This window comes from Cryptomeria japonica, chromosome 10 (assembly GCF_030272615.1).
Source record: "Cryptomeria japonica chromosome 10, Sugi_1.0, whole genome shotgun sequence".
NCBI lineage: Eukaryota > Viridiplantae > Streptophyta > Pinopsida > Cupressales > Cupressaceae > Cryptomeria > Cryptomeria japonica.
The window spans coordinates 840,986,793-841,014,206 of record NC_081414.1 but is presented as its reverse complement, the minus strand read 5'-3'; the positions used below and the strand labels follow the sequence as shown (position 1 = coordinate 841,014,206).

Genomic DNA, 27,414 nt, shown 5'->3' with positions numbered 1-27,414 from the left:
AAGATGATTCAAGCACAAAGTGGATGCAATGGTCCTTCGTTGTGAGTTGAAAATGACTATGCAAATTAGGATGAGGAATTGACCCATTTCTATGTGTAATGGACTTAAATGATCTGATAATCCAATTCCAAAAAAGTATGTGGAAGTACAGACTATAACTAACCTATAGCCCAAATTTTAAGTAAAAGTGCACAGACTTAGTCGCCTAGTTTGGTCTACTCCCGAGACTCAGTCACCCAAGATGCCCTGCTCCCATAAGTTTTGGCTGCGACGAATTGCAGACTATGAATCTCTATTTGAAAATTTTGTGTGTCTTTTTGTAGCTTCGTCACTTTTTCCTACACAATAAAAAAGTGAGGAAATTGTTGGGGAGAAAGGGGTTTTCATAAGTCAAACCTTGGTTTTGGAATTAACCATGAAATGGAATTGAAATGAACTTAAAAGAGAAGTGTGTTGTTAGGTAGCAGATGCTAGATTTAAAAATATAAGTGTGTTATACCTTGATGATGCAAATGCTTATTTGAAGATGATCATGAATGTTGATGCAATAGTATGGGGTAAGTTCACAATAATGCCTCCCACTTTCACCCACGAAGGAAAAACGAGATGGAAGGAAAAAAAAATTGGAGGGGGTTCGAGTGAAGTGGGGGTGTTCGAATGAACTACCCTTTGGGGTTTGAGCGAACCCCCCACTTCGCTCGAACCCCCTCTTTCAAGCGAAGCACCTTTAATGCTTGTTTATGTCATTTTTTAATTATATTTGGGGGGGGGGGGGGGGGTCACTCGAACTCCCCTTCATTCGAACCCCCTTTTTTACACTGCTCTGAAGCTTTCTACATTTTTTTGCAGATTTTTGGCCTTCAAACCTCTGGTTGAAGGCTCAAATGGAATGATCTTGACAACTCAAAATGTAGTATGGTAGTCTGCGAAGCAAGCTTTCCAATGACTATAATTTTATTACATATTGAGTTTATTATTAACTTGTTTTTTTAATTTTACCAAACATAGGTTTTTCACTGAACATGAATTTCTCTATTCAACACACTTGGAAAAATAGTAAAATAATTCAAAAAAATTCTGAAAAATATCTATGCCCTAGGTATTGATGTCTTCTTTCTAACAAAATAAAATAAAATTGATTTTCGATATATATAGAACAAGTTATGTGTTCAAACTTACACCTATGTCTAAAATATAATTAGTCAAACTTCAAAACTTAATAAAATGAAAAATATTCAACATATCACTATCAGACCAACTGCAAGCCCTAGATATTGATGTTACAAACCGAAATTCAAAAGAATTGATTTTTTATCATTTATAGAAAAAAAGTTATGCGTTTCGAGAGGCACATCACTCTTAAAAAATGTAGTTTGTTGTAAAAAAACTACTTTTCGAGGGAGATGGAAAAATCAAAAGAAAAATTATTCAAAAAAAATTGAAAAAAATATATATAGAATCTACGGACAAATTGCTACAAATCGCTAATTTATATTATCGTCAAATTCTTAATAGTTTAAAAGTTATAGTTGTCGGAAGTTGAAGATTATTTTAAAATTGTTCATCTCAGTGTCAAAAGTGGCAAAAAAGTGGGACCATTATTGTGAGTTCACCCTATGAATCCACACAAAGACCTAAAAGGACTTCACAAAAGACATGCTTGCATTAAGGATGTTGAAGGTTGCCACAATGAAGAATATGGTGGGATGAAATGCCTTGAATGCTATATATACTTGGATGCTTGAATGCTTGATCTCAAGTTCTCCTTATTGATTGATGTGGACTTACCCAAAATGAGGAGGACACCTTTCTTATATACGTCTCTCAAGCATTTTGAGGTGAAAAACATAGAGCAAGTCGACACGAGAAAAGATTTCCTACCCAATCCACCTGATCATTATGTGATTTCAATTTGGGCCCAAACTAAGGGGAGTGGGGCATCGTAGGTTCCATGTTCCCTCCAAAGTAGGCCCAAATTAGGACTTGAGGTCCTAAATAAGGAGGAGAAGCTAGAATGATAAGCTAAATTGGGAGCCTGCAATGAGCAAAACCAGATGCGAGAGGCCATACATGCCAAAATAGGGCCTAGTTGAGCAATAAATTACATAGGGATGCAATTTATGATGCCACAATAGGCATGCTAGTTATATAGCTTATTTTTACACATGCTTCAATACATTTGTTTTGGTTTTGAGATCTACACTTTATTGTTTAGGTTCCAATCCATTTGTACCGGTCATTATGGGTAAACTTGGTACATGTTTGTGTAACTTATTGCTATGTTTTTGTAATTAAAGATTAATCTATGTAATTAATTTATAACGAACATGCACACATTATAGAAGAATTTATAAGCTTAGGTTTGAAACTTAAAGGGACTTTATAATACACTTTGATTTTCTAAAGGAATATACTTGTTGCATCAAAATCATATATGTTGTTTACATGCTTGTGTATGTTTTCTTTAATCATTTGTTCTAAGTCGTAAAGTTGGTATGTCCAAGGGGTTCACCTAGAGAACTTGACCTTAAGGATCCAATAATCTCTCCAAATGTGTTTGTAAACGAACATCCTTACAAGTGAACCAAAGATCAAAGAACCAATGTAAATTTGTTTTAAAAAGTCTACATCTTTTTAGTTCGTTCCAATAGAACCTAGTTCAATTCTATGGTGCTCAAATTTGTACTTGAGGGATTCAATCTAACCCTTAACAAATTATGATCCAACACAAAGTCTACTAAGACAATAACCATACTAAGGGCATGAAATTCTAGTCTGCATGGTGAATTGATTTTGTACATCTTTAATCTTTATACTCTATCATTGGTTTGAGGGATAAACTATAGTTAACCACCTTGTCATTTTAGTTTCCTTGGTTCCCTTGATTCACTCTATTGTAGCCTCAATATTTCATACACAAAATAATGCCTAATGCCCCTGGCTTGTTAGTCATCACCAAGCTTTTGTATTTGAAATCACAAAAGATTGAAGCTACATAAGTTTTATTTTACTTAGCATAGCATCCACACACCACCTTCATTATGCCTTGATCCCATATTAGAAATGCCTAGCAGACCCGAGAAAAATCAGTGAAATAACCTCTGTTGAGCAACATTTCATATACCCGTCAAGATAACTAACTCGATCTAATAATCACAATTGTACACTAATATCGTGATAACATTAATGAACATGAGGTCAAAACAACGTATCATGATAGTTAACAAAAGCAAAGTAGCAATTTTGTGTGATACTGATAGAATAAATTGTCCCGATATTACTATCAGTATAGCTCAGCCAAATGGAAGACTGGGGATGTCTATTGGAGTAACTGTCAAAGGCAGAACAACAAAATTTCTCTAATCTCAATAGACTAAACTATTATGATACATGCATTCCATCGGAACCACATACAAGATCGGGACAAGTCTAAAATGTTACCCAGATAATACAAGTTATCCCGATAAAGGAAAATAAAAGAGAACTTATCGATGAGTATTATGCAAGCTCGTCGCTATAACTAATGAAGTTGGAATAATGAGTTAATAGTGTTCTAACAATGGAAGTCGCTCTGATGGCAAGCAAATGAAATGATATCAGGAGAGTTATCCTGATCCCAGATTTGTAACTAGAATATCAACATCGAGATAACTTGTGGCGATAAGTGGAATCAAAGGCGAGGTTTTTATCGAAGTAACTAATGAAGTCAGAAATGCAATTTTTTAGAGACATTGATGGTTAAAGTAATGTCAATAGGCATTATCCAAAAGGTGTTTGACACAATTAAACCAAAAATAAGAATCAAACTAGTGATGGCTTATCGGCGTAACCTCTGTCGAAGTGAGAAGCAAAAGGAACCACAAAAATAGTTGGCACAAGGTGAAAGCTCACAGCCTAAGACTAAGGCCAACAAATTCAAAGAAGAAAACCTCCAACTCCAGGCCAATTGAAAAGTATCAAGACTGATACATTATCTATATTTGTTCAAAAGAGATTTACTAACTGGATGGTGTGGATGAATAAGTATTGGGAGATGTATTCCAGGAATCAATTGGTCATCATGGAACATGAAAGATTAGAAAAATGACTTGAAGATAAGCTTGAGGAGATCCAAGGCAAAGATGATCCTGATACTATAAAAAACTGTGAAGAGCTTGATGAATACTAAGAGGGGGGGGGGGTGAATTAGTATACCGAAAAACACTATATTTAAATACTTAAACAGTCTAGTGATAACCCAGTAGAACAGTTTAACAGACAAACCAGTTAACACACATGCAAACCAAAATGCAAATAAGACATTCACCCACAAGAGCAATGACACCATAACACAAGATATTTGATGTAAAAACCCAAATGGGAAAAACCATGGTGAGATGAAACTCACAAGTAACTATCTACAGAATAGAAACCAGACCGGTTAAGGTCATACAATGTCCTTCACCATAACAGATCTTGTTAGGAATCTCAATCTCTGTTAGGAAATAAGTCCGATCAAAGACTACCTTGCTAGAGGATTTTAGATCCATAGATGTGAACCACCTTGTTAGAGGATTTACAAAAGGCTTTATGGGCCTACCCGGTTAAGGGCTTCAGACTTGTCAAAGATGCGAGTAATCAACAAGTGATTGATCTAGAAAATAGCATAGATTGCTTGGTTAGATCAACTATGGCTCATAGCTAATGCATTTCAGCATTACTTCAGTCTTCAGTAACACACACTTAGTTACAGCTCACAAAAACTTGATCTTCTCAGTTAAGATCGTACTTACAAAAACTCATCAACCACCTTAAACCCTTGCTGCTATCTAAAACCCTAGACATGATGTCCTTATAAAGGAATCTGATTTCATGTTGGTCCAATAGGTTTACAATCCAATTTCCTAGGTTCAATGAATCTAGACAAATTTGGTAACATGACACAAAAAGCACCGCCAGAGTGTCGGCACCGTTAAACAATCGGTGGATGGTAACTCATCACAAAATGCCAGTTGGTAACTCATCACAAAGTATTACTGGTTCATACAAAATACCGGTTGCCGGTTTGACAAAAATTAAGACTAGGAAATATGTGTTTTATCGCTTTGATCCCTCGTACCGCTTGAGATCCACGAACCGCTTGGGGTCAACATACTGCTTCAGACTGGTAAACACATTCTGCAAAACACTGATAATCTAAAGACTATAATACATCATACCGGTTGGAACAAATTCCAGTTGAGCTTTAACTCATACATATAAGAATGATCTCAATGCAAGTGTGCGTCCATCAATGACAATCACAACATAATCATCAAAAATGCCAACAATATCCTCCTTTGGCATTGATGGCAACACTTAGGAAATATTTTTTTTGACTTCTAAGTGTTTTACAACAAAATCATGCCATAAGCAAAATTGCTCCCCCTAAGCATATACACTATCCCTTTAGCTAACAATACAATGTATAACTATTTTCATACAGAGATAGACATGAAGATATTCAGAGCATATATCAAAATTTTAAATACCAGAATACTTCTCCCCCTTTGCCAACAATGACAAAGTACAGTTGAACAACCCCTGTTTTCATCTGGTATTAAAATAATAAGAGTTTATGACAATAAAGAATAAAACTTGTCAAAAATGGATTTAAAGTCTTGCAAAAATTGTTTCATAGATAAAGACCAGGACTCAAGTAGGGAGGTGGCTACTTCTTTCTCTGTCTGCATCTGGGAGACCTCCTCTTCCATGGCATCTATTGTGCTCATCTCTTGAGTCACCGTTAAGGCACCAGATTGAGATAGCACTTCTGAAGTATTTGCAGTCATGGGAGTAGAACCAGTTGTAGTTCCTGCAAATCTCATGACCGGGTGCTGATCTCAAGCTTTATTCTTGCAGACTGGATATGAAACCAGTGAACGGTTTGCCCATAAGTTGTAAAGGAGTCATATGATGGCTTGAAGGTGCTCATGTATAACTGCAAGTCAGATTGAAGCTTTTGCTTCTGTGCAAGCACATCATCACAGAAGAGATGGGGTTGGAAAATCTTATCGAGTAGTAGATTCCCTTCATCCAGAGCATCCCTTATATCTTTTTGAGCTTTTTGAAGACCAGACCGGAGGTCATTTAGCTTCTTCACCAGAGCAATATTCAGAGCTTTTTGATGCTCTTTCTTGGCATTCACCTCTGCTACTTCTTCTAGGCTCTGCACCTGATCATCCACTACTGTGCATAGGAGATTCAATTGTGCCAGTGATGAATCAGTATTGGGGAGGTTTGTACCAGGTATCAAACCGATAAGAGTGTCCACCGCAACTTGGATCACATCTTGCTCCTTTTTCCTCCTTATCACTGCAAGGCGTTCTTGAGCAACCTTGATGCTTTGTAGCAGCTCCATTTCACTTGCAGACTGGAGGTCAATAGGACTGGTGAGGTCAGCCAGTTTGGCTTGACTACCGGCAGCCTTTGGAGTCTCCGTCTGCGTGCTCTTTGCCGCTTCTACTTCCTTGTCCTCCTTTGCTTTCTTCTTCTCCGCTTCTCTTCTCTTTTCCTCTTCTACTTTCTTCTTCTCCGCTTCCTTCTGCTTCTCCTTTTCCTTTTCTTCCTCTTCCTTCTTCTTCTATGCTTCCTTTTGCTTCTCCTCTTCCTTTTCTTCTTTTTCTCTGCTTCCTTTCTCTTCTCCTTTTCCTTATCCTCTTCTTCTTTCTTCTTCTTTCATCTTCTTGTTTCTTTTTCTCTTCTTCCTCTTATTTTCTTTTCTTCTCATCCTCTTTTCTCTTTTCCTCCTCTTTTTGTTTCTCCTCATCTTCTTCCTTTTTCTTCTCCTCCACCTGCTTCTTTGCTTTTTCTTGTTTGTCCTCTGCTTGCTTTTCTACCTGTTTGTCCTCTGCTTGCTTTTCTACCTATTCGGCCTACTTCTCCTGTCTTGTTGCTTCTGATGGTGTGCCCTAAGCAACATCCTCTTCATCTAGAGCATCGACATCAATAGTGTCTATAGGTTCAACGACCGAGTTTCCTTCCTCATCAAACACCTCATCCGGTTTTGTTATTGTCGGTTCTTGCTCAGCCTTTTTGTTGGCTTGAAGCACTTTGTGCATGTGTACAATAGTTATCATATGCAGATGAGTGTCCTTTTCAACATCATCAATTCTTCCTTCCAATAACCAGAGTCTTCTTCTTCTAGTGAAGAAGAGTCCTTTATTTTGATTGATGACTTCAAACAACTCAGAATTGGACAGGTCAGGAAAGTGTTGGGCAAAAACTTTCTCCCTTATTTCTTGTTCCTTCTCTATGGCAATGCGCCATTTATTGTCTAAGGACTTATACAAAGAATCTGGTGTCTCAGATCTAATTTCTGAAGGCGACCGGTCATTAGCATACAAATACTTAATAATTTCTTTCTCTACTTCTTCCTTTTCTACATCATTAAAATCATCAAAACGATCTACCAGATCATTTAACAACTTTCTCCTAATATTTTTAATTGTTCTTTGACAATGTGTCAAAGGTTTGTAGGAAGAAATATCAATATTTACTGGTGCAGATGATGTCGGCTCATTCTTTGTCTTTTTTCTTGTTTGCCTTGTCTTCTTAGGCTTTTCCTTAGACACAGTTTCTTTTAAGTCCAGTGAATTGGTCTTAGTCTTCCTCTTCCTCTCAAAGACTTTGGTAGGTGCTGCTTCCGGTTTCTTCTTAGCAGGTGACCGCTTGGTCACTTTGGGACTTGATGGAGTAATCGGTGCCGATGCTGAAGGCACTGCCTTCCCTTTCTTTGTTGAGGGTTCTTTAACTGGTGTCACCCTTTCTAGGTAGGTATCGGTTCTCTTTACCTTTGGATCAAGCGGCGAGGCAAGTAGGGTAGAGGCATACCCGTCCAACATATTAGCCCATAGGCTTCACTTCTTCCTGTCTGGGCTCAATGGCCTCCATTATGCATTCATCCACTTTGATGATAAAGCAGATGTCCTCTTCGTATTTCTTGACAATGTCACTGGATATCCTCATCCTTAGGCTCATCTTTCTTCTGAACTCATCAAAGTACTTGTTCAGAACTTCAGGGTAACCGGTTCCAACTGCTTACAGGATTTCTTTGATCTGCTTGGTAACCAGTTGGTTTGCGGACAACTGAATATCACCAACTCCTGGGAAATAACCTTGGAAGTAGAAGAATAATCCTACCAGTAGTTGTCCAAACTTCAGTTTCAAGGCATTATCCTGTTTGATTTATTTGAGATTTAACAGGAGTTGTCTCTGCATGTAGGTGCACAGATCAAACGATGCAGTTTCCTTGATCATCTGGTAAGCGGCATTTACTGTTGCAGCAAATACAGAGTTAATTCTGCTGGCATGGAACATCCGGTATCCTATCACCATGCACGCATATTTGACGAGGTCATCCTTGATGGAATTGATAGTCATACCTCGTGAGTCACTCACTAAACCGGTGAGCTTGGTCATTTCAGTTTTGATGACTTTCCTCAAGGCTGGCACTTCACTGACGTTACAGAAACCGGTGACGACATGAATAGCTTGTGGTGTGATATCATGTGTTCTCTCCAGATACATCTTGTCACCATGAACTCTGCTCAGAATGATTCGAATGTGGTCATCTGTGAAATCCTCTAGGAAGTAAACCGCATTATGAAGCTTCTTCTTCTCTAAGATGCTATACTCCGGCTTGATCTTTTTGTCCTTCCCACATAATAGACCTAGCTGTGAGTGGATTGCGAGAGACCCTAGGTCTTCAATTTTACAATCTATGTAATTAGAAATGCCTTCTTCAACTATTACTCCAATAGGAACTTGTGACAGGGCATTGTATTTGGACTTGCATTGAATGAAGTTAACAGAATCGACAGGTACACTAGAGCTAGCATGAGATGCAGAAGCCATGATAGAAACAAAAAACTCGAGAAATACCTTTCAAACATCGAGAATTTAGGGCTTGCAGATTCTACTTCGCCCCACACTTCGCCGGTTGCAAAATCACCGCTTTGAGCTCTTCACTTGACTGTTTGCGATTTGCTTCTAAATCTCCTTTAGGGTTTCTAAATTTTTTTGAATCGCAACACAAATCACTTTTTCTTCGCTTTGTTCTTGAAAAACTTCTTTGCTCGAAAAATGATAGTAAGAAATGATTTGAAAAATCCTTTTAAGCATATTCCTCACCTACCATAATTAATGCTCTACCATTAGGGTGTAAACCCTAATTTGCCTTATACCGTTTCCAGTCTTCTGCCAAAAGGTAGGTATTACATACCAGTTAAGGTCTTTTACCGGTGTAAACCGGGGGTTCGAAACATTTCATCGTTTACTCCCCCTGAGCTTTTCTTCAGCTTAGTTTGTCGGTTCCATGATTTCCACACTAGGTGCAGAAACCAATTCTTCTTGCAATATTGTTGGTTTCTTCTTCCAGGTTTTGTTCATATCCGCTTGAACGGTTTCAACATCAATTTTTCCATCCGGAGTGACCGGTATATCATCTGATATACTCTTTCTACTTCTGCAGAATCTTGTTGAATGACTCGGTTTGTTGCAATGGTAGCAAATCATTCTAGGTGCTCTCCAAGGTCCATTATTCATGTTTCCATTCCTCCTTCTGCATGTTGCCGTAGCGTGACCATGACCATGGCAAATCCAACAGTTTCCTCTCCATCCGGTTGTCGATTGATAGCCACTGCTACCTAACTGATGATTATAGGTATTAAACCGGTTGGGGTTCCGGTTCACAAAAGATTCCGGACCAACTCCTTGAGTCCTCTGAGGGTATCTTCCAGTGTTGTTCATAACAGACCTACATTCAGATGCTCTATGCCCAAACTTGTTGTGTGCCTAACAATTACCATTGAACTTCTTGGATCTAGGTACATTGCTTATAAAGTAAGGAAAATTATTATAGGCTTTGCTCCTACATACATTGGCAGTATGCCCTTCTTTAAGATAGTTAAAGCAAACATGTTTGAAGTTTTTCTTACCTTTACCTTTGAATGTCGGTTGCTTCTTTGATGCTTCAACATTTGCACCTGAGGTCTCTCCTTCCTCATAACTAGAGAAACCAAGTCCATTGGTATCCTTTACCGGTTTGGCCGATTCAAGCTTTTGCTCTAGCTTGACAGTACTCTTGTTGAACTTAGCAAGTATTTCCTTTGACTCAGAGAGTTCTTTGGAAATAGCAACATTTGTCTCTATCAGGTTTGCATTCTTAGAGATAGCTATGTTCAGTTCACCTTGTACTTCTTCTTTTTCCATTCTGCTCTCATGAAGGTGAGCAGTAAGTGCACTGATCTCTTGCTTTAACTTGGATATCTCATGATCTTTCTCCTTCACCAGATCTTCAGCTTTCCTCCGGTTCTCAAGTTCTTGACACATTCGAATAGTCAGTCCTTCCAACTCTTTTCTCAGGTTGGAATTGGATTCATTCAGATTTTCTACTTCTTGAATTAGGGCTTCCATATCCACTTCATCAGAAGAACTATTTTCAGATAGCTCCATTAGTTTTTTTCCTTTTTGCCTGAGAGGCCTTATATTTTACCATGAGTTCATCATAGGCTTGCTTAGACTGAGTGAGTCGATGAGTAAGTTCCCTCGCAATGTATTCCCCCATATCTCTTTCCAAGTGGTTAGACTTATAGAAAGATTGGCTCTGTTACCAATTGATGAATACTAAGAGGGGGGGTGAATTAGTATACCGAAAAACACTATATTTAAATACTTAAACAGTCTAGTGATAACCCAATAGAATAGTTTAACAGACAAACTGGTTAACACACATGCAAACCAAAATGCAAATAAGACATTCACCCACATGAGCAATGACACCATAACACAAGATATTTAACTTGGAAACCCAAATGGGAAAAACCACGGTGAGATGAAACTCACAAGTAACTATCTGCAGAATAGAAACCAGACCGGTTAAGGTCATACAATGTCCTTCACCATAACAGATCTTGTTAGGAATCTCAATCTCTGTTAGGAAATAAGTCCGATCAAAGACTACCTTGCTAGAGGATTTTAGATCCACAGATGTGAACCACCTTGTTAGAGGATTTACAAAAGGCTTTATGGGCCTACCCGGTTAAGGGCTTCAGACTTGTCAAAGATGCGAGTAATCAACAAGTGATTGATCTAGCAAATAGCACAGATTGCTTGGTTAGATCCACTATGGCTCATAGCTAATGCATTTCAACATTATTTCAGTCTTCAGTAACACACACTTAGTTACAGCTCACAAAAACTTGATCTTCTCAGTTAAGATCGTACTTACAAAAACTCATCAACCACCTTAAACCCTTGCTGCTATCTAAAACCCTAGACATGATGTCCTTATAAAGGAATCTGATTTCATGTCGGTCCAATAGGTTTACAATCCAATTTCCTAGGTTCAATGAATCTAGACAAACTTGGTAACATGACACAAAAAGCACCGCCAGAGTGTCGGCATCGTCAAACAATCGGTGGATGGTAACTCATCACAAAATGTCGGTTGGTAAATCATCACAAAGTATTACCAGTTGATACAAAATACCAGTTGTCGATTTGATAAAAATGAAGACTGGGAAATATGTGTTTTGTCGCTTTGATCCCTCGTACCGCTTGAGATCCACGAACCGCTTGGGGTCAACATACTGCTTCAGACCGGTAAACACATTCTGCAAAACATTGATAATCTAAAGAATATAATATATCATACTGGTTGGAACAAATTCCGGTTGAGCTTTAACTCATACATATAAGAATGATCTCAATGCAAGTGTGTGTCCATCAATGACAATCACAACATAATCATCAAAAATGCCAACAGAGCTGATCAAAGCCCATGAGGAGTATTTGAAAATGCTAGAGTCTGAAAGTGTTGACTTCATAGGTGATGGAGCAAATGGTATCCCACCCCTACTCAATGAGGACAAAGATCAAAAGGAAAAGTTAGATTGGATTCGAGAGTGTCAATTGGTATTCAAAGATGTTATGAAAGCGACAAAGGCTGGAAATACTGACACAGTGGTGGATTGCGTAGAGGACATGGTGTTGATGGAGGTCAAAGTGAGGGATAAAGTGCATGATTATGACACTCACTTCAATGAGGAGTACCTAGAGCACATGACAAAAGCATGAACATTGCTTGATTAGTTGATAGTTAGTTCCATTTTAAGTTAATCTTTAGTTAATTTCCAAAAGACTTTTTAAAAGGGCATGAACCTATGCTATGTTATAAATATTTGATGTAATCATTTGAAAAGGGGATGATCAATGGTTTTTTATTTTCAAGCAGTTGTAAAGGACTTATTTTAAAAGCAATATTGAAACCAGTTCTCTTATTTGCAAATTGTGTTGTGTATTCTTGTCCAGTTCTCTTATTTGCAAATTGTGTTGTGTATTCTTGTTAGGTCCCAGAGACAACTGAGAGGGGGGGGGGGGGTGTGAATCAGTTGTCCAATAAATTCAACCAAAACTTAATGCTTAAGACCGGCAAACCAAACTTTATGCTGGTAGACAGTTTTATCAGTTAATTGTAGTACCGGTAAAGATTAATGCATGAAACAGAAAGACAACAACATCCACAACACATAACACAAATATTTGTACGTGGAAACCTTGTAAGGGGAAAAACCATGGTGGAAAGCCTTACCCACAATCAAATGATACTACTGCAGATAGTATGTGTGTACAATATGGATTCTGTACATGCAAAAAGGCCAGCTGCCTAGAGCTCACTGCTCAATCACAAAATGAGAGTCACACTGACTACAATTAGATGGTTAAATCCAATGATAATGTACTGCATAAAATAACATCTTCATATGTTGGATTCAGTACCGGTTTGGTTTTGATTGCCTTCACAAAAACCTTCCTTCAACCTTCAAATGATGTCTGTGTGTATAGCTCTACTTATTTTTGCATACACCTTATTACAATTCTTTTTTCCAATCATATATCAATCTCGCAAATGAGATCTTACATTTATACCATAACCTAAGACCAATTGAATAGGTCGGCTCACTAAAAGATATCAAAACAAAATCAATTACAAATAAATCAATATCCGATGCATGATGTTGGCTCAATGCATTTACAATAATAACAAATCATCTCCATAACGTGTTGTGCTGATCTGGAATAGATATGCCCGTTGATGCATAACCTAGACCTATTTGCCAGTAATAGCAAATATGAAAACCCGAATAAACAAATAACCAAATCACCAAAACTAAGTGATCAAATAATGTCTTTGACATAACCAAGTATTCTCCAAGTCATTCCAAGTGCCGATGAATAATATAATCTGCCGGTGAACCAAATATCGATGACTGTGCATAAGTCTCTGACTTGCCGGTGAACATAACCAAAGATCTCCAAGTGCTAATAAGTGTTGACAAGTGATGACAGGTGTTGACATCAATGACAAAACCATATCAACATATCCAAAATACCAACAATCTCCCCCTTTGGCATTGATGACAACACAAGATGGAAAAACCATCAAAGTGCTAAAATAGAAATGTCAAAAACCAAAAACCAAAAATCTCCCAAAGAGATCGTTAACCAGAAATGAAAATACAGATACAAAGAGTAATCAATCTCTCCAACAATCTCTCCCTTAAGGAATAATGTATTTTTCCATATCAATCTCTCCCCCTTTGACATCAAATGCCAAAGCATTACAAAAACCAGTTTAAATACAAAATACCAACTCATTCAATATACCAACTACTCCCCTTGAGAAGTAGCTCTCCTCATCAAAGCCGAAATAAAAGATTTCTCTATTAATTCTGCTGGTTGATGACAAACATCAACTGTCTAAGTTTCTACCAGTGGAGGTAGGACTCCAAGTTGCTCTCTGAGATATTCAAAGGTCTCCTTAGGCAAAGGCTTTGTAAAAATATTTGCAATCTGCTCTTTATTATTCACATAAACCAATTTCACTTCTTTTGCTTCAACATTCTCTTTTAGAAAATTGAATTTGATAGAAACATGTTTAGTCTTAGAGTGAAATACTCGGTTCTTTGACGTATCAATTGTTGTCATATTATCACAGTAAATATTTATAGGTTCCTTGCATTTACCTTTATGTCCTTCAACATTTGATTACATGTGTACAATTAGTTGATGCTACAACATATTCTGATTTTGTTGTTGATAGACTTGTACAACTCTGTTTCTTGCTCAACCATGAAATTAGTCTACTACCAAGAAAAAATGCTCCGCTGGTAGTGCTTTTTCTATCATCCACATCTCCCACCCAATAAGCATTTGTGTATGCACATAAGTCAAAATTTTCATCTCTAGGATACCATAAACCAAGATTTGTAGTACCCTGTAGGTACCGAAAAATCCTTTTCATTGTCGATTCATGATTTTCTTTAGGACCACTCTGAAATCTTGAAACAATACATACTACATTCATAATATCAGGTCTTGTTTGTGTCAAATACAATAAACCTCCTATCATAGACTTGTATCTAGTCAGATTAACAGGTGTCGATTCATCCTTCAAAAATAATTTATCAGTTGTAGTCATAGGTGTGCTTACCGGTTTACAGTTTTCCATGCCAAATTTCTTTAGTAATTCCTTCAAGTACTTAGATTGACATAGGAATATACCTTTATCCGTTTGTGAAATCTGCAATCCTAAAAAGAATTTTATCTTTCCAATCATAGACATTTCAAATTCTTGTTGTATTTTGTTAGAAAAGTCTTTACACAATCCATCTTCTCCTCCAAAGATTATATCATCAACAAAAACTTCAATAACCAAGATGTCATCATTAGTCACTTTGTAGTATAGATTGTTGTCAGCATTACCTTTAGTGTATCCAAGCTTCAAAAGATATTTGTCCAATCTAGCATACCAAGCTCTAGGAGCTTGTTTTAGACCATATAAAGATTTCCTTAACCTGCAAACCATGTCTTTGTTATCTGTCAAAGAAAATCCATCAGGTTGTTCAATATAAACTTCTTCTTTGAGATCTCCATTTAGAAATACACATTTAACATCCATTTGATATACTTTATAGTTCTTGTGTGTTGCAAAAGCCAATTAAAGTCTGACTGCCTCAATTCTAGCTATCGGTGCAAAGGTTTCATTGTAGTCAATTCTTTCTTTCTGTGAATATCCCTTACACACTAATCTTGCTTTGTTTCTGATTACCTTACCATTAAACTTATTTCTGAAACCCATTTAGTTCCAATTACATTTTTGTCTTTTGGCCGGGGAACTAATGACCAAGTGTTAATCCTTTCAATTTGTTCCAATTCATCTTCCATAGCTCTAATCCAATATTTATCTTCACATGCCTCATTAATTGATGTAGGTTCAACTTGAGAAATAAGACATACCTCTTCATTTTCCAATCTTCCTCTAGTCATAACTCCTTGAAATTTGTTTCCAATTATCTGATCTTCAGAATGATTCAATCTTACATACCGAGGTGTTTTTACTTGTTGTTGTTCTTTAGTGACCGTTGAATCCTCAGATGATGCCAATGTAACTGGATCACCATTCTATACTAGTGTATTCATAGTAGGTTCATTTGTGATTATCTCTATTGCCAGTTCAGAGTCTGTGTACCTTGAATTTCCTCTAAACTGTTCATCAATCTTTACATTTGCACTCTCAACAATTTTTTGCAATCTCTCGTTAAAACATCTATATGCCTTTCTCTTAGATGAATAACCAGGAAATATTCCCTCATCACTTCTAGGATCAAATTTGCCAATATACTCATATCTCCTAATATAGCATTTACTTCCAAATATTCTGAAATATTTAGAAGTAGGAGTATTACCAAACCATAGTTCATGAAGGGTCTTACCGGTTTCACCTCTGATGTGAACTCTGTTGAATGTATAAAATATTGTATTGACTGATTCTCTTCAGTATATATGAGGTAGATTTGCTTATGATATCATACTTCTGGCTGCATCCAAGATAGTTTTGTTTTTCCTTTCCACAACTCCATTCTGCTGGGGTGTTCGGGGTGCTGATAATTGTCTTCTGATCCCATTCACTTCACAAAATGTATTAAATTCCTTAGAGGTGAATTCGCCTCCTTGATCTGATCTCAAATATTTGATTTTCTTGCCGATTTCATTTTCTACCATCACCTTGAATAGTTTGAATTTCCCAAATGCTTCAGATTTTTCCTTGAGAAAAGTAACCCAACACATTCTAGAATAATCATCAATGATTAACATAAAATACATATCTCCTTGTATATTTCTAGTTCTTGCTGGACCACATAAATCAGCATGAATTAAATCAAGAACATTGTTAGACTTCTCTGGAATACTTTTGAAAGTTTCTCTAACTTGCTTTCCAAATTGACATTCCTTACATATCGGATTGTGAGGTTTAACAATCTTAGGTAAATCTCTTACTACCTTAGTTGTACTGATTTTCACAATGCAATCAAAATTTACATGACAAAGTCTCTTCTCTTATGCCATAACCAAATTTCATCAATATGTGCAATCAAACATGCTTTCTCATTGTTGTTCAAATGAAAGATATTACCTCTAGTTTGATTACCAGTTGCAATTTCCAAACCAGTTCTATTTAAGATTTTGCATTTACCATTCTTGAATTGTAACTGAAATCTTTTTTCAACTAATTGACCAACACTCAAAAGATTATGCTTCAAACCTCCAACATAGTAAACATTATCAGTATTGTGCTTACCATCAAAAGATATAGTGCCTTTTCCTTTGATCAAACAAGCTTTATCATCTCCAAATCTTACTAGACCTCCATTGTATTCCCGAAAGGTTAAAAATTTACTCTTATCACCAGTCATCTGATGTGAACATCCTGAATCAATAATCCATTCATTCTTATCTTCAACTTTAGCTGCCAGGGCCTGCTCTATCGGTTGAACAGTAGGTGCCGGTTGATCTTCTATTATAGAAACAAAAGCCCATCCATTGTGTACTGGATCCTCATTAGAATCATCGGTAACTCCTTCATCAACATAATAACAAGATTTGTCTCTATTCTTCTTAAACTTGTATTTCTGATAACCAGGGTTAGGCTTATATGTTCTTTTAGCTTCTTCTCTTAATCTTGCATGTCTATCAGGACATGTAGAAGCCATATGACCAATCTTATTATAGTTAAAACATTTGAAGGGTGCTTTACCTTCATACTTACTTCCAATTGGACCTTTAGGCATTTTCCTTGCAAATAGTGCTTCAAGTTCTTCATTTTCTCTCATGCTTTCTTCAAGTTCTCTTGCATAGAAGGCTTTCCAATCAGATTTATCAGATGACGATGATGATGTTGTAGTTGATGATGATGCCTTGAAAGCTAGATCTGTTTTAATAGTAGTAACAGGACCAAATTCCTCAAGTTCAAAAGTTGAAAGTTTTCCAACTAAGGTGTCTCTAGATACTGATGCATTAGGCATTGTTCTCAATTCATTTATAGCAGTAACTTTCATTTTATATGTCGGTGGCAAAGCTCTTAAAACTTTAGAAACAATCTCATCTTCACTTAAGGTTACACCAAGCCATTGTGTACCCAAAATAATTTCATTTACTCTTTCCATAAAAGTAGAAATTCTTTCATCTTTTTCCATTTTCAGACTTTCATACCTGACCCGGAAGCATTCAAGTTTTGCAATTTTGATTGTGGAACCTCCTTCATTCAATGTTTCTAGTTTGTCCCAAATAGCTTTAGCAGTAGATCTGTCTGACAATCCCATGACTTGCTGATCTGATAATGCGCTCAAAAGTGCTTCTCTTACTTTGCAATCATTTTCCTCATCTTTAGCCAAGTTAGGTGGATTAGGTTGACCTTGAGTGGGAGCAGTATAGCCATTCTTTGTAACATCCCATATGTCCTTTACAATGCAATTCAAATGTGTCTCCATCCTAATCTTCCATATGCCATAGTTAGTTCCATCAAGTTTCAGACTGTCCTTCCTGAAATAGTTAGAAGACATTGGATCTCCTCAAGCTGTTAAACTTCTAAAAAAAGAGGACCAGGCTCTGATACCAATTGTTAGGTCCCAGAGACAACTGAGAGGGGGGGGGAGGGTGAATAAGTTTTCCAATAAATTCAACCAAAATTAACTTAACCAAAACTCAATGCTTAAGACCGGTAAACCAAACTTTATGCTGGTAGATAGTTTTATCAGTTAATTGTAGTAATGGTAAAAATTAATTCATGAAACAGAAAGACAACAACATCCACAACACATAACACAAATATTTGTACATGGAAACCCTGTAAGGGGAAAAACCACGGTGGGAAGCCTTACCCACAATCAAATTATACTACTGTAGATAGTATGTGTGTACAATATGGATTTTGCACATGCATAAATGCTAGCTACCTAGAGCTCACTACTCAATCACAAAATGAGAGTCACACTAACTACAATTGGATGGTTAAATCCAATGATAATGTATTGCATAAAATAGCATCTTCATATGTTGGATTCAATACTGGTTTGGTTCTAATTGCCTTCACAAAAACCTTCCTTCAACCTTCAAATGATGTTTGCGTGTATAGATCTACTTATTTTCGTATATACCCTATTACAATTCTTTTTTCTAATCACATATCAATCTCGCAAATGAGATCTTACATTTATACCATAACCTAAGACCAATCGAATAGGTCAGCTCACTAAAAGATATTACAATAAAATCAATTACAAATAAATCAATATCCGATGCATGATGTCGGCTCAATGCATTTACAATAATAATAAATCATCTCCACAATGTGTCGTGCTGATCTGGAATAGATATGCGTGCCGGTGCATAACCTGGACCTATTTGTTGGTAACAACAAATATGCAAACCCTAATAAACAAATAACCAAATCGCCAAAACCAAGTGATCAAATAATGTCTTCAACATAACCAAGTAGTCTCCAAGTCATTCCAAGTGTCGATGAACAATATAATCTGTCGGTGAACCAAATATCGATGACTGTGCATAAGTCTCTGACTTGCCGGTGAACATAACCAAAGATATCCAAGTGCTGATAAGTGTTGACAAGTGATGACAGGTGCTGACATCAATGACAACATATCCAAAATACCAATGATTCTTTCATTTCCAAATCAGTTCTCTGTTATAATTATCCATGGTTGATAATTACTACTCTAAGTCACCATGTGAAGAAATTGTGTACCATTACATAGTTGGAGCATCAAGATACATCTGAGAATCATTTTGCTTATTGTGTCTTGTCTAATTGGTCTTTCACGAGGTGAGTTAAATTCAGTTAGACTAACTATGAAGAATATCATACAATTATATAGCCTTGGAAGTTGGGTAGTTGACAGATCCATCCAAGGGAGGGTTTAAAAATTGTCTTTCGAAGTTATAAGTAGGGTTTGCAAGTGAATTACTTTATTGCCCAAAAGAAATAAGGCACCACTCATCTAAAACATTAATTAAAAAATAAACAATCAATCTCATTTTATTTCAAGTTACAGTAGGAGATATAAGTAGAATTTAGGAGTAAGAATAGTTGGAGGATCAGATAAGAAGTAAAATAGGAATTAGATAGAAGAAATTAGTTGAAAAAAATAATTAAGAGAGTAAGGGAAATCAGACAATTGAAATTAGTAAGACAGTTCATCCCAAAGATATATGCCACTTTGAGGTAAACATTAGGAGTAGAAGATATAGTGTGCAATATGCTATAAAAAGCACCAATTTGGAGAAACTGGTTGGTGAGTAGGTACACCCACTTAGGTTCTGCAGAGCTTGAAGTGAGGCAGTTAGCAACCTTCAAAGGTTCACTTTATTAGTTGGCTAGATCAATTGGAGGATTTGAGCATTAAGTAAGGCGTACTCATAGAATTTTCCAATTTGTTGATCTTAGAACCAACATGCTCCTTGAAATCCTTTTATTTTAGAGAACAATGATTCTTTATCAGATGGGAATGCTTCCATTGAGCTTGAAGTGCTTGAGATGATTGGCATGGTTGCACTTGTTGATGCCAATTCCTTAGACTTCAATTGATCTTATTTTAAATCATCACCTGTATACACTTTTTCAATAATTCATCATGTTTTTCCTGCAATTTCTTTATTGTGGCCCCATTGAATAGAGCAATGTTCACCACCAATTATGTAGCTTGTGGAGCAGGAATACATGCCACCCTCTTTATTACTACATCTCCTCTTAGCTCCTCAACACTACCAACACCATTTGGTTTGTCAATATTTGAGGCCAAAGCCCAAAATACGAATGTTTCAAAACTAGGGCTAAACCTTCATCCCAAGAAGACTTACTCAGCTTGCTCCTTAGTACTATATACATCTTTATTTTGCTTCCTAATAGTATCAAAGGCCAATGCAGTAGTTATATCCCAATTGGGAATTAACAACAATCCACTTTCTCGCACCTTCCTCCTTCCTTGCTCAAGAGTGATACCGTATCTCTAAAGTCAATTTGTGGCAATATTTGCTTTGCCATCTCCTCCCACTAAGAAGGATCAATTTAAATTCTTTCCTCAACAACCCTTCTTTAATATTCATCTCTTTTGAGCCTCATTACAACATCCTTCAAACTTGGGTCTTCACAAAGTCACCATCTACTAAAAATTAGTGACAATCCAGAGCTTTGATATCATTTATATTATTCAACCAAAACCAATCATTTTTGCATTACTACTTATGTGCTCAAACATGGAGCCTAAAACTAGCCATTCTCTTTTTTGAACGTGGTTCATTGATAAGATCAAATTGCGGCAAGATATACATTCAAGATTGACTTGAGCATATTTGAAAAACCATTTTATGCATGGAAGGCACTTGGACCAATTAGAACATGCCATGTGAGACTGTACTTTCCATTGTATCCAACAATCAATGCCATGTGTCATGATTATGCACTCTCACTTGAAATTAGGACCCACCATTCTAACATCATGGCATTATGCTAAGCCTTTCCTTTGTTTGATAGATTGCAAGGGCCCACTTCCATGTGGTACAATCCCGCAACATCACACAACCAAGTAGATTCTGATAGTTTTGATATTATAGGGGCATGCAACCAATATGATGATGTTGAGTAAGATACAATGCTTATGTCACCCTGAGAGAATACATTATTCACTAGACACATGACAATATCATGACTTTGATAAAGTATGAATCTCTAGAGCCTATAAACACATGCTAGTCATTGATTTTTCTCCTTAATATATAAGCACAAAGAATTGTTAAAATTTTAAAGTGGACTCGGCCAAACCAGTTACTAGGTAGAGGGGGTTGGTAAACATGGCTCTTAACACTCAAGGTTGCGACTTCAAGATTGGTGACTGTATATAGCAAGTTAACGTGAAAATATAACAAAGGATTTAGGGCATTAGGGAATGATGTTGGGACCGATGCTTTCACACTTAGTCAATTTTTTTCTAGGGCTTTGACACACCAAAGAGACTAAAATATTGCAAGGGTTCCAACACCTGCAACTTTTCATTGAACACAAATGATACTTTTTGCAACTTTCGAAAAACTATCACCACAATCAAATGGACTAGAGATTTAAAATATGAGAGAGATTATGGATGGACCTTACATGAATTTGTAGGTTTAGATAGAACATTTGTGGGTGCCTCAAATCATAAGAAATAATACATCATAGTTTGGCAATGTTTTACACTTAAAATGATCTTAAGAGATTACATCAATATAGTGTAGCCCAAAATGATTTGGTGTCTTGGGAACAAACAAACGCCTTCCCTAGAATTTACTAACTTGATTGAACATGTTGGCACAATCAATTTTTCAAAGGAACCTCATCAATCTCTTCCATGGAAAGGTGGCCAAGGTTAATTAATACTATGTCAGGGATTATTTTACAAGCGATACAATTTGCAACACATTCTTCAATAATTAAACAATAATTTGTTTTTCAAAATGCTCTTAAAAAAGTTTGTAAAATGGTAGATTGATTGGTTTGCAAGGAACCATCAGTAGATTTCATGCTAGAGATTTTCTCTTTTTTTATGTTTATGTTGTAGAAATTGAAAGAAAAATTTAGAATCTCTACTCCCATCCTTGATCCCTTGGAGGCGAGCACCAACTTAGACTCCTTTTTCTTTATAAACAACTAGCTTCTAGAGTAAATTTTTGGTTTTAGCCACTAATTGTTGGATGAAGATATTACAAGGATTAGAAATTAGAAGATAATGGTTATACTCTAGTTGACCTTTAAGAAAATTTTCAAGTTGACCTTTAAGGAATGCTTTGCTCATAATCACAAAGAAATAGTATATTGTTTCTTTCCCAACACCTCCACTTGTCATTTTAGAGTTTTGGCTTAGCTTCATATCAATGAAGTCTTATTGATTTAAGTAAGAAACATTTAATTCGTGAGAATCACGTCGAATAAAGAAGAAGAATTAATGAAAGATGTCCAATAAAGAAGAATTAGTGAAGGCTAGAAAAATTTGTGCTTCTTACAAAAATATCTTTCCACCTATTCTATATAAATTAATATAGAAGAATTAATGAAAAATGTTCAATAAAGAAAAATTAGTGAAGGCTAGAAAAATTTATGCTTCTTACAAAAATATCCTTCCACCTATTCTAAATCTAATCCTAATTTCTTAGCAACTTTCTTTTTATCTTTTCAGATCAGAATGAATGAATAAAAGATTTTGATGTCCACCACACTCAATAGTCTATGGTACCTAGATGAACACCCTTAATTTGGATTCTTTTCTATAACATACTTAATTAATCATCAATTAATCATCAGAGAAGCAATAACTTAAGACAATAATTCTGTGTTGTGTGTAAATTTCGGGCAATGCATTTGAGATGCGCTCTCGCTGGTACCTAGTATCTTTTCTTCTCACACCATAACCAAATATTATCCGCACGGATATGGCGAGCAGAGGCTTAAGGGCAGGAATGTCTATCGACACTCTCTTTCTGTTTTCCTCAGAAACCATCCGCAGGCCATTTACACGTCAATGTTGCCGTGTTGTTCAGCATTCTCGGCTTTTCGGAGCATCATATTCCACAAGACTGAGCCCCAATGCACCAGATTTGATTAAGTGGATACGAGACGAGGGAGGTTTCGTTCATCAGGGTTTAAGACTGGATAATGAAGGCTCCTCAGGCCTGGGCTTGCTGTCTTCCAGAGTTATAGCAAAAGGTACGGAGATTATTTCTCTGCCGCGCCACATTCCTTTGGCTCTACCGCCTCTCGACTCAGGGCCAGATCATCCCGACGCCCTTCTCATCGATCTTGCTCGCCGTTTGCCCGGTTAGTACGAACTATTTTTTTTTTTCATTCATCTAAGATTAAAGTCTTTACGTTGGAAATTTTTAAGGTTTGAAAATATCAGAGCTGTTATTGCTTGGGTTCGTCCCGTTAGGGTTTTCACGCCTCACGGAGATATAATTTAAATATTTAAATCACAGATGCAATATAGTTAAAATAAACCAACGATACTATGTAGCAAACCTAAATATTGATCAGCAGAGTAACGTAATGTTTATGATGCCCTGTAATGAAAATGTTGCCATATGTCGGAAAATTTGCAGACTGCAAATATCATATGATGCTCTGTAGTGAAAATATCATTATTCTACATATTTGTGGTGGGAAAAATTAATGATTTTATCATCTGTGCGGTCTATTGTCTTGTTTATTTATATATCTGTTTTTGGAAAAAAACACAATTCTTTGGTTGTTTTCGTGTTTATCTGGACGACACGCTTCAGCTTCGTGATCTTTTCATGAATGTGGCAGTTTGAAAAAAAAACCCACTTTAAAGTTGTTTTTTTAAAAGGCATAATTGTTGATATGTTTGTGATGGGGATAGCCTTCGAATTGGAACTAACTCATGATACATACCAGAGACATCATTGCTAATAACGGTGTAATATCATCAATAAACTGAAATAACCCTAGCCAATTTGTGTAGGCATCCATGTAGGTTTAGAGAAAATCAATGTGATTTGTGACTAGCTGACGTTGCACAACATCACCTAATTGACTAGCTTTCTCGAACTTTCCTACGTCTACCATAGATTTGTTCTCAAATTCTCCCATATTGTTTGGCTGCTCAATCAAATAATGTGCACCAAGGCCACAATTCTTCGAGATTTCAATTGATGCATTTGATTATGCACTTGGTGTAGTATCCACTCAACATGGGCATTTGATCTCTTATCATTCATTAATATTCTATGAAGAAGAACTTTATGCCATTGTTCAAGCTATTAAGTAGTAGTACTAAACATTTGGGTAAGGAAACAAACATTCATTTTGATCATAAGCTATATTAGTTTTTGCACACACAAAGCAAGTTGGAGAATGTGCCCACTTGAAGTGGATGGTATACTTGCAATAGTTCCATTTGTTGATAAAGCATAAGAAGAGGAAAGACAATACTGCAATAGATGGCCATGGCCAATTGGCAGTTCACATGCTCATCATGGCATTGGTCTCATGTAGTGACATCTTCCATGACCAAGAGAACCTCTAGTTAATAGATTTGGACTTTGTACAGACTTACACCATTCTTTTGCAAGATAAATAGGTTGATGAGTGTGATTTCTTTTCAAGCTTGGATATCTATATATTTCGAAAGGCATGCCTCACCAAAGATTCATTTAGGATGAGCACTACACGAAGAGAGTTGGACAACATTAATAAAACTTTGGTAGTGTTCTAGCAACACTTCTATTTGCATAACATCGAATGCCATATTGAGTCTTTCATACCTTGTTGCATTGCCAAGCCCACAAACTTGAAGCCCTTGAATAGTATCACAAAGGCCCTAGGAATCTATCAACATGGATATCATGAGTAGACTCCCTATGAAAAGCATTAGAGTGATTGTGTTCGTTGTGGTGGATAGATTTTAAAAAATACCCTTCATGGTTGGTTGTAAAAATATTAGAGTGCAAGAATTTGGGCCTTTTTTGCCAACCATGCGTGGGTGCATTTTATGCTGCCTACATCCATTGTGTTTGATCATGACCCAAGGTATGTCACTGCATTTTGGAAATCCTTGTGAGAGAGATTGGATACACAATCGGTTCGGTCCATAGGCTTTCATCTATAGACAAATGATTATATGGAGTTGGTCAACTGCACATTGTTGCATCTTGTGCACTACAATTGTGTACACTTGTGCACTTGGGGATGAAAACATGCTTTAATAGAACATGCCTAAAATAGAGCTCTACATAGTTTTACGAAGCATAGTCCATTCTAGACATGTCTTGGCTTCTAGGTTGGGCATCTCTTATCACACATTACCTCATGTTGAAGTTGCACATAGTATTGTAAGGAGATTAAAAAGGGCAAAAGTTTTGCAGCAAATTTAGAGTGTTCCCCAACAAGTACAATAGTTCTTCTTGCACCCACAATACAATACAAAGAGTGCCATGACACACACCACACCTCACTCATTCAATATTGGCGACAAAGTCTAGTTGCATTTTAAAAGGGAATGTTTAAAGCATCCACAACAAAAGATGAAGCCTTTATGCTATAGCCCATACACCATTTTGCACAGTTGGTGAGAATGCTCATGTTCTCGATTTGTTGCTATACTCGTGTTTACATCTAGTATTCAATGTGGAACTCTTAAGCCATGCTTTCCTTCTGTTCTTGAGTTAGTGTCAACTCAATGTCTTTTAGACTTGGACCTTGAGCACATAAGCCTGCTCACAAGAGATGTGATCATATAGACAAACCAAACTCTACAACTGCCAAGGTTCACATGATCTAGATAGAGTGGCTAAATATACTCATGTTCTCGATTTGTTGCTATACTTATGTTTACATCTAGTATTCAATGCGGAACTCTTAAGCCATGCTTTCCTTCTTGTTGATGGTGTTTTAACACACTATGCAACACAAAATAATACTAAGTATTCTATCCTCTCTTGAACAAAGACTCCCGCGTGATCGAGTGGGATGAATCCAAGGTTCTCGATGTCAGGTCTTGACGTGCTCTTGGATAGACTCAGTTGTGTGATGTGATATTGCTAGAATCACAAGGGGGACTTACGTTTAATTTTGAATGCTTGAAATGATGGTGGAATGTGGGATTTCACTTGATTGAAAAAAAGGGAAAAAGGACGAGGGTTGAGAAAGCTACTCTACTCCTAGGTATGCAAGAGCGATGGACAATTTTTGGTGAAACTCAACTAATCTTTTCTTTGACATGCAACGGAAATCTCCACAAGGCTAGTGCGATCTTCTAGGGATAGCTTTATGATTTTCAAATCACCACTACAAGCATAGATACCTTCAAGGTGAAGCATATCAATGAAAGAGCGATAATTGAAGTTAAGCTTGGCTAAGGTGGATCTAGTTGACTATGCAAGAAACTTTACAATTAGCAAGGTGCTAGTAGTACGGATGTACAAATTTTACCATTGATCATACGCAAAGTTCTTCCATTCACTTAAACAACATGAAAATCAAATGAGAAGTAGAGACCATGCAAATTGTTGAATCAACATATGAATTTCACCATATCTTCAATGAAGTTTACATGCTTCTTACAACGAAGTCTTGGCAACAACCTTTGCCCTCTCTTCCTACTCTATTTTAGCTATCTGCTATCTATCTACTCACTTACTATTAATTTTTACAAATGAAAGAGTGGAGCCTTATATAGTGCTCTCATTACAATTGAGTGGCTCAGATTGATTCACAATCAATGACCAAGATCAAAAGATAGAAACCCTAATTAGGGTTTGTTACAGCCATTACAAAGCATTTAATGCTTGACCAATGATAAAAATATAATAAATGGGACACATGTTCTTTGAATAATTGACCATTAGATGACGATGGTAGGTGTATCAAACTTTGTGCCACATGTGGTAGTTATCCTCTATGATGGATGAGCTAGGTACATGTTGTGACGTTTTCACACACGCCCCATTGCAAATGGGGACCCTTGCTTTTTTGCTTTTTAGGGTTTGTTTTTTTGGTCTTTTAGGGTTTTGTTAGTTAGCCTTTGCATTTTGAGTGTTGTTGGGGAGATCAATAGGATAGCAGGTCCTGCTGGAGGAAAGCCCTGATCCTGAAATTTGGCTAAGTCTGGAATGTCCTGATCCTGAAATTTGACTAAGTCTGGAAACTGAAAAACCTCAAAAAACTAGATTTTGCAATATAACTCCTGGAGGTCTGAAACCACTCTCAAACATCCTGAAAGTATATATGGAATATAACTTAAAGTATAAGAAAGAAGAAAGATAGAGAGTTCAAAAATTATACTGATAGAGAGTTCAAAAAGTCAAATTTCGCTCCTGTCCTTCATTGAGGATCCAGACCGAATTTCGCTCCTATCCCTCTCCAAGGGACCAAGGCAAAGTGCTCCTATCCCTCACCAAGGGACCAAGGCGAAAATACTTATTTGAGCCATTCCTGGCCTTGTTTGGTTAAATTGAGACATCAAAAGCATGGTGAAGGACGAAATGAGC

The 27,414-nt window shown here is 36.7% G+C and overlaps 1 protein-coding gene across 1 annotated transcript in view; it reads left to right on the top strand.

Moving 5' to 3' along the window:
• Nucleotides 1-22,748: 22,748 nt before the first annotated feature.
• LOC131053409 (uncharacterized) overlaps nt 22,749-27,414 on the top strand; it is a 56,835-nt gene continuing 52,169 nt past the window's right edge. The window contains exon 1 of the mRNA XM_057988019.2: nt 22,749-23,224. Coding sequence (XP_057844002.2) covers nt 22,840-23,224 — 385 coding nt within the window. The 5' untranslated portion in view covers nt 22,749-22,839. The remainder of the gene's footprint in view (nt 23,225-27,414) is intronic.